This window comes from Pseudophryne corroboree, chromosome 10 (assembly GCF_028390025.1).
Source record: "Pseudophryne corroboree isolate aPseCor3 chromosome 10, aPseCor3.hap2, whole genome shotgun sequence".
NCBI classification, from domain to species: Eukaryota; Metazoa; Chordata; class Amphibia; order Anura; family Myobatrachidae; genus Pseudophryne; species Pseudophryne corroboree.
This window is the reverse complement of record NC_086453.1, coordinates 301446839-301459420: the sequence shown is the minus strand read 5'-3', so window position 1 is coordinate 301459420 and position 12582 is coordinate 301446839. Positions and strand designations below refer to the sequence as shown.

The 12582-nt window shown below is 49.0% G+C and overlaps 1 protein-coding gene across 6 annotated transcripts in view; it reads left to right on the top strand.

Annotated features, from left to right (window-relative positions):
• KCNAB2 (potassium voltage-gated channel subfamily A regulatory beta subunit 2) overlaps positions 1 to 12582 on the top strand; it is a 416103-nt gene that overhangs the window by 131459 nt on the left and 272062 nt on the right. For all 6 annotated transcript variants that reach the window (XM_063943446.1, XM_063943443.1, XM_063943448.1 and 3 more), the window contains exon 2: positions 10382 to 10507. In XM_063943446.1, the coding sequence (XP_063799516.1) occupies positions 10431 to 10507 (77 nt within the window). In that variant the 5' untranslated portion in view covers positions 10382 to 10430. The remainder of the gene's footprint in view (positions 1 to 10381; positions 10508 to 12582) is intronic.

Here is a 12582-nt window from a genome sequence, read left to right as displayed (position 1 = left end):
CCGCTGGAAGGATCGCTCCCTGGCTCTCCCCTGCAGTTTCAAGCTACAAAAGGGTAAAAAAGAGAGGGGGGGCACTAAATTTAGGCGCAGCAATATATATATATATATATATATAAGCAGCTATAAGGGAAAACACTCAGTTATAGTGTTAATCCCTGTGTTAGTGTTATATAGCGCTCTGGTGTGTGCTGGCATACTCTCTCTCTGTCTCCCCAAAGGGCTTTGTGGGGTCCTGTCCTCTGTCAGAGCATTCCCGGTGTGTGTGCGGTGTGTCGGTACGGCTGTGTCGACATGTTTGATGAGGAGGCTTATGTGGAGGCGGAGCAGATGCCTATAAATGTGATGTCACCCTCTGCGGGGCAGACACCTGAGTGGATGGTAATGTGGAAGGAATTACGTGACAGTGTCGACTCCTTACATAAAAGGTTTGACGACATACCAAATATGGGACAGCCGGCTTCTCAGCCTGTGCCTGCCCAGGCGTCTCAAAAGCCATCAGGGGCTCTAAAACGCCCGCTACCTCAGATGGCAGACACAGATGTCGACACGGATACTGACTCCAGTGTCGACGACGATGAGACTAATGTAACTTCCAATAGGGCCACACGTTACATGATTGAGGCTATGAAAAATGTGTTGCACATTTCTGATGTTACCCCAGGTACCACAAAAAAGGGTATTATGTTTGGAGAGAAAAAACTACCAGTAGTTTTTCCTCCATCTGAGGAGTTAAATGAAGTGTGTGAAGAAGCGTGGGCTTCCCCCGATAAGAAACTGGTAATTTCTAAAAGGTTACTAATGACGTACCCTTTCCCGCCAGAGGATAGGTCACGTTGGGAAACATCCCCTAGGGTGGATAAAGCGCTCACACGCTTGTCAAAGAAGGTGGCACTACCGTCTCCGGATATGGCCGCCCTAAAGGAGCCTGCTGATAGAAAGCAGGAGGCTATCCTGAAGTCTGTATATACACACTCAGGTATTATACTGAGACCAGCTATTGCTTCAGCATGGATGTGCAGTGCTGCAGCTGCGTGGTCAGATTCCCTGTCGGAAAATATTGATACCCTAGACAGGGACACTATATTGCTAACCGTAGAGCATATTAAAGACGCAGTCTTATACATGAGAGATGCACAGAGGGATATTTGCCGGCTGGCATCTAAAATAAGTGCAATGTCCATTTCTGCCAGGAGAGGGTTATGGACTCGGCAGTGGACAGGTGATGCAGATTCTAAAAGGCACATGGAAGTTTTGCCTTATAAGGGTGAGGAGTTGTTCGAGGATGATCTCTCGGACCTTGTTTCCACAGCAACAGCTGGGAAGTCAGCATTTTTACCCCATGTTCCCTCACAGCCAAAGAAAGCACCGTATTATCAGGTACAGTCCTTTCGGCCCCATAAGGGCAAGCGGGTTAAAGGCGCGTCCTTTCTGCCCAGAGGCAGAGGTAGAGGGAAAAAGCTGCAGCATACAGCCAGTTCCCAGGAGCAAAAGTCCTCCCCCGCTTCCTCCAAGTCCACCGCATGACGCTGGGGCTCCACAGGCGGAGCCAGGTACGGTGGGGGCCCGTCTCAAAAACTTCAGCAATCAGTGGGCTCGCTCACGGATGGATCCCTGGATCCTTCAAGTAGTATCTCAGGGGTAGAAGCTGGAATTCGAGACGTCTCCCCCCCCGCCGTTTCCTCAAATCTGCCTTGCCAACAACTCCTTCAGGCAGGGAGGCAGTGCTAGAGGCAATTCACAAGCTGTATTCCCAGCAGGTGATAGTCAAGGTGCCCCTACTTCAACAAGGACGGGGTTACTATTCCACAATGTTTTTGGTACCGAAACCGGACGGTTCGGTGAGACCCATTTTAAATTTGAAATCCTTGAACACATATATAAAAAAATTCAAGTTCAAGATGGAATCGCTCAGGGCGGTTATTGCAAGCCTGGACGGGGGGGATTACATGGTATCTCTGGACATCAAGGATGCTTACCTGCATGTCCCCATTTACCATCCTCACCAGGAGTACCTCAGATTTGTGGTACAGGATTGTCATTACCAATTCCAGACGTTGCCGTTTGGTCTATCCACGGCTCCGAGGGTCTTTACCAAGGTAATGGCCGAAATGATGATACTCCTTCGAAAGAAGGGAGTTTTAATTATCCTGTACTTGGACGATCTCCTGATAAAGGCGAGGTCCAGGGAGCAGTTGTTGGTCGGGGTAGCACTATCTCGGGAGGTGCTACAACAGCACGGCTGGATTCTAAATATTCCAAAGTCACAGCTGGTCCCTACGACACGTCTACTGTTCCTGGGTATGGTTCTGGACACAGAACAGAAAAAAGTGTTTCTCCCGGAGGAGAAGGCCAAGGAGCTGTCATCTCTAGTCAGATGCCTCCTAAAACCAAAACAGGTGTCGGTGCATCACTGCACGCGGATCCTGGGAAAGATGGTAGCTTCCTACGAAGCAATTCCATTCGGCAGGTTCCATGCAAGAACCTTTCAGTGGGACCTGTTGGACAAGTGGTCAGGATCGCATCTTCAGATGCATCGGCTGATAACCCTGTCTCCAAGGACCAGGGTGTCTCTGCTGTGGTGGCTGCAGAGTGCTCATCTTCAAGAGGGCCGCAGATTCGGCATACAGGACTGGGTCCTGGTGACCACGGATGCCAGCCTTCGAGGCTGGGGGGCAGTCACACAGGGAAGAAACTTCCAAGGACTATGGTCAAGTCAGGAGACTTCCCTACACATAAATATTCTGGAACTGAGGGCCATTTTCAATGCCCTAAGTCAGGCAAAACCCCTGCTTCAAAACCAGCTGGTACTGATCCAGTCAGACAACATCACGGCAGTCGCCCATGTAAACCGACAGGGCGGCACGAGAAGCAGGACGGCGATGGCAGAAGCCACAAGGATTCTCCGATGGGCGGAAAATCACGTGTTAGCACTGTCAGCAGTGTTTATTCCGGGAGTGGACAACTGGGAAGCAGACTTCCTCAGCAGGCACGACCTCCACCCGGGAGAGTGGGGACTTCATCCAGAAGTCTTCCAACTGATTGTAAACCGTTGGGAAAGGCCACAGGTGGACATGATGGCGTCCCGCCTAAACAAAAAGCTAGAAAGATATTGCGCCAGGTCAAGAGACCCTCAGGCGATAGCTGTGGACGCTCTAGTGACACCGTGGATGTACCGGTCGGTTTATGTGTTCCCTCCTCTTCCTCTCATACCAAAGGTACTGAGGATAATAAGGAGAAGAGGAGTAAGAACTATACTCATTGTTCCGGATTGGCCAAGAAGAGCTTGGTACCCGGAACTTCAAGAAATGATCTCAGAGGACCCATGGCCTCTGCCGCTCAGACAGGACCTGCTGCAGCAGGGGCCCTGTCTGTTCCAAGACTTACCGCGGCTGCGTTTGACGGCATGGCGGTTGAACACCGGATCCTGAAGGAAAAGGGCATTCCGGAGGAAGTCATTCCTACGCTGATTAAAGCTAGGAAAGAAGTGACCGCAAACCATTATCACCGCATTTTGCAAAAATATGTTGCGTGGTGTGAGGCCAGGAAGGCCCCAACGGAGGAATTTCAGCTGGGCCGTTTTCTGCACTTCCTACAGTCAGGGGTGACTATGGGCCTCAAATTGGGTTCCATTAAGGTCCAGATTTCGGCTCTATCGATTTTCTTCCAGAGAGAACTGGCTTCACTACCTGAAGTTCAGACTTTTGTTAAAGGAGTGCTGCATATTCAGCCCCCTTTTGTGCCTCCAGTGGCACCTTGGGATCTCAACGTGGTGTTGGATTTCCTAAAGTCACATTGGTTTGAGCCACTTAAAACCGTGGAATTGAAATATCTCACGTGGAAAGTGGTCATGTTGTTGGCCTTGGCTTCGGCCAGGCGTGTTTCAGAATTGGCGGCTTTGTCATGTAAAAGCCCTTATCTGATTTTCCATATGGATAGGGCAGAATTGAGGACTCGTCCCCAATTTCTCCCTAAGGTGGTATCAGCCTTTCATCTGAACCAACCTATCGTGGTGCCTGCGGCTACTAAAGACTTGGAGGCTTCCAAGTTGTTCGACGTAGTCAGGGCCCTGAAAATTTATGTTTCCAGGACAGCTGGAGTCAGAAAGACTGACTCGCTATTTATCCTGTATGCGCCCCACAAGTTGGGTGCACCTGCTTCAAAGCAGACTATTGCTCGCTGGATCTGTAGTACGATTCAGCTTGCACATTCTGCGGCTGGACTGCCGCATCCTAAATCAGTGAAAGCCCATTCCACGAGGAAGGTGGGCTCTTCTTGGGCGGCTGCCCGAGGGGTCTCGGCTCTACAACTTTGCCAAGCAACTACTTGGTCGGGGTCAAACACATTTGCAAAATTCTACAAGTTTGACACCCTGGCTGAGGAGGACCTAGAGTTTGCCCATTCGGTGCCTCAGAGTCATCCGCACTCTCCCGCCCGTTTGGGAGCTTTGGTATAATCCCCATGGTCCTTACGGAGTCCCAGCATCCACTTAGGACGTCAGAGAAAATAAGAATTTACTCACCGGTAATTCTATTTCTCGTAGTCCGTAGTGGATGCTGGGCGCCCATCCCAAGTGCGGATTGTCTGCAATACTTGTATATAGTTATTGTTTAACTAAAGGGTTATTGTTGAGCCATCTGTTGAGAGGCTCAGTTGTTGTCATACTGTTAACTGGGTATTGTATCACGAGTTATACGGTGTGATTGGTGTGGCTGGTATGAGTCTTACCCGGGATTCAAAATCCTTCCTTATTGTGTCAGCTCTTCCGGGCACAGTATCCTAACTGAAGTCTGGAGGAGGGTCATAGAGGGAGGAGCCAGTGCACACCAGTTAGACCAAAAGCTTTCTTTTAGTTGTGCCCAGTCTCCTGCGGAGCCGCTATTCCCCATGGTCCTTACGGAGTCCCAGCATCCACTACGGACTACGAGAAATAGAATTACCGGTGAGTAAATTCTTATTTTTGTTCCACAACAGCAAAAGAAAACTCCACAGTATCAGATGCAGTCCTTTCGGTCGCATAAGTCCAGAAGAGGTCGGGGCTCCTCCTTCCTTGCCAGAGGTAAGGGTAGAGGAAAGAGAACACCTGCTTCGGCTAGTTCCCAGGAGTAGAAGTCCTCCCCGGCTTCTACAAAATCCACCGCATGACGCTGGGGCTCCCCTAAGGGAGTCCGCACCAGTGGGGGCACGCCTTCGACTTTTCAGCCAGATCTGGATTCTTTCAGACGTGGATCCTTGGGCGATGGAAATTGTTTCCCAGGGCTACCAGCTGGAATTGGAAGAGGTGCCCCCTCGCCGATTTTTCAAGTCGGCCGTGCCAGCTTCACCCCCGGAGAGGGAAGTGGTGTTAGATGCAATTCAAAAGCTGTGTCAACAGCAAGTGGTGGTCAAGGTTCCCCTGGTCCAACAGGGAAAAGGGTATTATTCAACCGTGTTTGTGGTCCTGAAGCCGGATGGTTCGGTCAGACCCATTTTAAATCTAAAATCCCTAAACCTGTACTTGAAAAAGTTCAAATTCAAGATGGAATTGCCCCGAGCTGTAATATCCAGCCTGGAAGGGGGGGGATTTGATGGTGTCACTAGACATAAAGGATGCATACCTTCATGTCCCCATTTACCCCCCTCATCAGGAGTACCTGAGATTCGCTGTACAGGACTGTCATTACCAGTTTCAGACGTTGCCGTTTGGGCTTACCATGGCCCCGAGGATTTTCACCAAGGTATTGGCGGAGATGATGGTGCTCCTGCGCAAGCAGACTTGGACGATCTCCTGATAAAGGCGAGATCGAGAGACCTCTTGCTGAAGAGCGTGTCGCTCTCCCTGAAAGTGCTGCAACAGCACGGTTGGATTCTCAATCTGCCAAAGTCACAATTGGTTCCAACGACTCGGCTATCATTCCTAGGCATGATTCTGGACACGGAACAAAAGAGGGTTTTTCTCCCATTGGAAAAAGCACAAGATCTCCAGAACATGGTCAGAGACCTGCTAAAATCAAAAAGAGTGTCTGTTCATCAATGCACTCGAGTTCTGGGAAAAATGGTGGCAGCCTACAAGGCCATCCCCTTCGGCAGGTTTCATGCGAGGACTTTTCAGTGGGACCTTCTGGACAAGTGGTCCGGGTCCCATCTACATATACATCAGAAAATAACCCTGTCCCACAGGTGTGTGGTGGCTGCAGAGTGCTCACCTTCTAGAGGGTCGCAGGTTCGTCATTCAAGACTGGGTTCTGGTGACCACGGACGCGAGCCTCCGAGGATGCGGTTCAGTCACACAAGGAAGAAATTTTCAGGGACTATGGTCAAGCCAGGAGGCTTGTCTACACATCAACATACTGGAATTGAGGGCCATATACAACAGCCTACAACGGCCTTCGCGACCTACCGGTTCTGATTCAATCAGACAACGTCACAGCCGTGGCTCATGTAAACCGCCAAGGCGGGACAAGAAGCAGAGTGGCGATGGCAGAAGCCACCAGGATTCTTCACTGGGCGGAAAATCACATAAGCGCTCTGTCAGCTGTCTTCATACCGGGAGTGGACAACTGGGAAGCAGACTTCCTCAGCAGACACGATCTCCATCCAGGGGAGTGGGGACTTCATCAAGAAGTTTTTGCAGGGATAACAAGTCTTTGGAGAATTCCTCAAATAGACATGATGGCGTCACGCCTCAACAAGAAGCTTCGGAGGTATTGTGCCAGGTCACGGGACCCTCAGGCAATAGCAGTAGATGCCCTAGTGACACCATGGGTGTTTCAGTCGGTCTATGTATTTCCTCCTCTTCCTCTCATCTCAAAAATATTGAGAATTATAAGACAAAGAAGAGTGCAGACAATACTCATTGTTCCAGATTGGCCTCGAAGGGCCTGGTACACAGATCTTCAGGAAATGCTCACAGAAGATCCGTGGCCTCTTCCTCTCAGGGAGGACCTGTTGCAGCAGGGGCCATGTGTGTTCCAAGACTTACCGCGGTTACGTTTGACAGCATGGCGGTTAAACACCGGATCCTAGCTGGGAAAGGTATTCCGGAGGAAGTCATCCCTACTCTGATAAAGGCTAGGAAGGAGGTGACGGCAAAGCATTATCACCGTATCTGGAGGAAGTATGTATCTTGGTGTGAAGCCAAGAATGCTCCTACGGAAGAGTTCCATTTGGGCCGGTTTCTCCACTTTCTACAGACAGGAGTGGATATGGGCCTAAAGTTAGGCTCCATTAAGGTACATATTTTGGTCCTTTCTTTGGTGGTCATTCCGAGTTGTTCGCTCTCAAGCTGCTTTTAGCAGCTTTGCACACGCTAAGCCGCCGCCTACTGGGAGTGAATCTTAGCTTATCAAATTTGCGAACGAAAGATTCGCAATATTGCGAAAAGACTTCTCTGTGCAGTTTCTGAGTAGCTCGAGACTTACTCTTCCAGTGCGATCAGTTCAGTGCTTGTCGTTCCTGGTTTGACGTCACAAACACACCCAGCGTTCGCCCAGACACTCCTCCGTTTCTCCAGCCACTGCCGCGTTTTTCCCAGAAACGGTAGCGTTTTTTCAAACACTCCCATAAAACGTCCAGTTTCCGCCCAGAAACACCCACTTCCTGTCAATCACACTCCGATCTCCAGAACGAAGAAAAAACCTCGTAATGCCGTGAGTAAAATACCAATCTTCATAGCAAATGTAATTGGCGCAGTCGCAGTGCGAACATTGCGCATGCGCAATTAGCGGAAAATCGCTGCGATGCGAAGAAAATTACCGAGCGAACAACTCGGAATGAGGGCCTATATTCTTTCAGAGGGAATTGGCTTCTCTCCCAGAAGTCCAGATGTTTGTGAAGGGAGTGCTGCACATCCAGCCCCCCTTTGTGCCCCCAGTGGCACCGTGGGACCTTAACGTGGTGTTAAGTTTCCTGAAATCTCACTGGTTTGAACCTCTTCAAACCGTTGAATTAAAATTTCTCACGTGGAAGGTGTTCATGTTATTGGCCTTGGCATCTGCAAGGCGGGTGTCCGAATTGGTGGCCTTGTCCCACAAGAGCCCATATTTTATTTTCCATGTGGATAGAGCAGAGTTGAGAACGCGTCCTCAATTTTTGCCTAAGGTGGTTTCTTCATTTCATATGAACCAACCTATTTTGGTGCCTGTGGCTACGGGGGACTGGGAGGACTCCAAGTCCCTGGATGTAGTCAGGGCATTAAAGATTTATGTAGCCAGGACGGCTAGGGTTAGGAAAACAGAGGCTCTGTTTGTCCTGTATGCAGCCAACAAGGTTGGCGCTCCTGCTTCTAAGCAGACTATTGCTCGATGGATCTGTAACACGATTCAGCAGGCTCATTTTACGGCTGGATTGCCGTTACCAAATTCAGTAAAGGCCCATTCCACTAGGAAGGTGGGCTCTTCTGGGGCGGCTGCCCGAGGCGTGTCGGCATTACAGCTTTGCCGAGCAGCTACTTGGTCGGGTTCAAACACTTTTGCAAAATTCTACAAGTTTGATACCCTGGCTGAGGAGGACCTTGCGTTCGCTCAGTCGGTGCTGCAGAGTCATCCACATTCGCCTGCCCGGTTGGGAGCTTTGGTATAAACCCCATGGTCCTTACGGAGTCCCCAGCATACTCTAGGACGTAAGAGAAAATAAGATTTTAAACCTACCAGTAAATCTTTTTCTCCTAGTCCGTAGAGGATGCTGGGCGCCCGTCCCAGTGCGGACTACATCTGCAAGACTTGTATATAGTTGTTGCTTTCATAAGGGTTATGTTACAGTTAGGATCGGTCTGTGACTGATACTGTTTTTTGTTCATACTGTTAACTGGTTGCGTATATTTCAGGTTATATGGTATGATTGGTGTGGGCTGGTATGAATCTTGCCCTTAGATTAACAAAATCCTTTCCTCATATTGTCCATCTCCTCTGGGCACAGTTCTCTAACTGAGGTCTGGAGGAGGGGCATAGAGGGAGGAGCCAGTGCACACCCATACTAAAAGTTCTTTATAGTGCCCATGTCTCCTGCGGAGCCCATCTATACCCCATGGTCCTTACGGAGTCCCCAGCATCCTCTACGGACTAGGAGAAAAAGATTTACCGGTAGGTTTAAAATCTTATTTTTCCACGGATCAAAAACTATACTGTGCCCGAAAATATCTGTGACGTTTGCTCTGCAGAAAATGTAATGCCTAATAGTGGGATCAGTACGATATATCGCCGTGCGGTATCCCAGCGCTCTAAATACCCACGCTGGGATACCGAACATAGAAAGACTGCCAGGGGTGAGTTAAGGGTGTTCTCCCCTCTCCCCTCCCCCCTAACCCTCCCTAGCCGCTGCTGAAACCTAACCTCCCCCGTTTGTGCCTAACCCCACCCCCCGGAGGTACCTAAACCTAATCTCCCCCCCCCCCCCACACACACACACACACTTCCCGCAGCCTTAAACTAACCCTCCCACCCCGTAGCTTAACCCTTGGAGGGGGGTGCATAACCTAATACCCCCCCCCCCCCCCTCACCACAGCCTAACCACAAACTCCCGGGACGCAACCTAACCCTTCCCCCTGCAGCCTAAACCTAACCCCACACACACACACCCACACCCGCGGCTTACCTCTGCTGCGGTGCGTTGTCTCCTCGTTCGGGATTCTGGTGCCGGGATCATGCTCCCTTTCTGGTTGTCGGTATTCCAGCGGCGGTATTCTGACTTGCCGGGTTCCCGACAGCCAGGCTCCTGACTGCATCCCCTAATACTATAGGTGATGTACTTAGATTGCATATTTGTTTCCTTTTTCTCGATCAAACTATAACTACAGGTCTTGTTTCCTGGAATAAATCTAGATCATCAATAATTCTCTGTACACGGCTCTTGGTAAAATCCTAAGCGAGATCTGTGTCACCGTGGCTGGAAATAGCACTGTGCTCCTTTTAAGACCTCTTCTAAGATGTCATTTAGCCAGGCAGTGTGTGTGGTTAGTGTGTAAAGGATAGATCTGACCCACACAGAGGAGACGCGTGAAATACAATTGCCAGAAAAGGTTTAAGATCATCAAGGTCATCTCCTCCTTTTTACCATTCCTGCCTCCCAATGTCGGGAAATAAGTTGACCACCAAATGTGTAATAAAGCGTTATTGAATTTCATGTTTTTGTTACAGTAAATTAATGTGTTACTGGCACAATCTTATTGTACAACTACTGATCCATCTGTTCATTCCATTCCTGCATATCGTACAAAAGCAAGTTAGTTGGGTCCCAGCTGTTGTCTGCATGGCCTGATATTATGGCTCATGCACTATATTACTCAATAAGTCTGTCACATATTGTGCTGCTGATGGGTTATGTTTTGTCTTGCTGTAAAGTTTACTCCTCTGCAGCAATGATTTTACTCTCGTGTCTTATATCTGTGCCTTTGTATTTGTGTATTAGTATCTAGACGGCGAGCAGCACGTTCAACAAAGCACCTGAAGCTGGCTCCATGTATCCGGAATCCACCACCGACTCCCCAGCTAGACTATCACTGCGACAGACGGGGTCTCCGGGAATGATTTACAGGTGAGTAACAACCGCAGCATCCATAGGGTGTTCTCCACTGTTCCAATATCCTAATCCTATATTTGTACTTTCCTGTTGTTGGTGTGTGTTTATACCTGTGTAGATAGATTGGTATCAGTGATGGGGAACCTTTTGGCACTCCAGCTGTTGTTGAACTACACATCCCAGCATGCCCTGCTACAGTTTTAGCATGGCCAAACAGAAAAACTGTAGCAGGGCATGCTGGGATGTGTAGTTCAACAACAGCTGGAGTGCCGAAGATTCCCCATCACTGGTATATATAATATGGTGAAATATGCATTATTTAATCATATCAGGTCATGGGCAGAGTCATGTCCACGTGAGGGGGGGTGTTGGTTTGGGCAGGACCATGCCCACCAGTGGGAGGATTTAGGAAGTGCCACGCCGCCTGCTCTGCCATTGAGCCTTAGATGTTTGGAGGTATGATTTAGGACTCTAAAGTGTTAACACCCCTGTTGCTTTAAATAATAATAATTGTTTTTATAATGTGCTCTTTCTCCAAAAGGACTCAAGGCACTTAACAGATGATTGGGGGGCGAAGGGGGCGAACTGCAGCTGCCGTGGCGTTTAAATTCCGGTCTAGGTTTAGAATTTCAAAACAGTACAGAATCTATGGACATAATGCAGAGTCTTAGATTTGTATGAAATAGAGATTATGGAGATAATAAGAAAAAAGGGTGAGGCAGCCATTTTGGGTCATCAGTTGCAAGGATTATTCATTCTACCCATGCGGTATGCTGGTGAGGCAGCCATTTCAGGTGCACTACGTAGGATTACACTGGGCAGGATAGGCAATGCCTGGAGCTGAGGGCATATAATGAGATAGAAATACTAGACAAGGTCCTTGTATCATTCATTCTACACAACATTGGTTACAATGTGCAAATAAGCACTACATGGAAATAAGGGGATGCAGATAAAATGCCGGCTGTCCGAATCCCGGATAATACCGACAGACGAAATCCCGCCCGTCTCCTGGTATACTCACTCTGTTGGCGGACCCTCGCCACCAACTGAGTAAAAATAGAACCTGTGGCGAGCAAAGCGAGCCACCGACACCGGAGCATGGCGAGTTCTATATTATCTGTAGTTATCCTGCAAACAGGGGTGTATAAAATGTCAGAGTGATGGGATAATAAGAATTGCGAGTTAAAGATTGTGAGTGTAATAAAAGGAGCGTGATGCTAGGAAATCAGAACATTGCTAGTGGTATTTATTACCAGTAATGTTTATTGTTTTTCTGTGTCACCGATTATATAATCATGTATGGTGTCTGTCTAACGCAAGACGACGTTATCACGCCCACTGCTGACAGTTACACGCAGGCCACTGCAGGATTCCCGCATCTCTTGTCAGATATTCTAGCCCCTCATTCCATGCAGCCCGTGTCCCTCTCTTACCTCAGACACAGCAGGGCTGGGCCAACAAGTTCATATTTTGAGAACGGCCAGAGGTCAGTGGTGTCAAGAAAAGCGGGAGACATAGTAGGTGAGATGGGGATAGTAGGGTGAGAGAGTACAGTTAGATTGGGCGACAGACAATAGGTTTAGATGTGAGGGGAGAGATGGGTAAGGAATAATAAGAGAGAGAAAGGGGGGAGATGTGAAGATTTAGAGAGATGGGAATGGGGGAGAATAGGAAGAGGTTGTCGAGAGAGAGAATAGGGAGAGGCTAGGGAGAGACAATAGAGGGGTACTAGTGATGGAGACAATAGAGGGGGACTGGAGATAGAGAGAATAAGGGGAGACTGGGGAGAGAGAGACTAGGGGGAGGTTGGGGAGAGAGACTAGGGGGAGGTTGGGGAGAGAGACTAGGGGGAGGTTGGGGAGAGATAGACTAGGGGGAGGTTGGGGAGAGAGAGACTAGGGGGAGGTGGGGGTAGGAAGGAGAAAGAAGACAAAAAAAACCACCACCAGTCGCATAGCTAGAGATGTAGCCAACAATGGGTCCAAAATACTAGTAAATATTATTTCTCTTTCATCCACTAGGGGACACTGGAGTTCCTCTTAGACATTAGGGGTGTGAAGTCTGCAACCGAAGGTGTGGCACAGTCT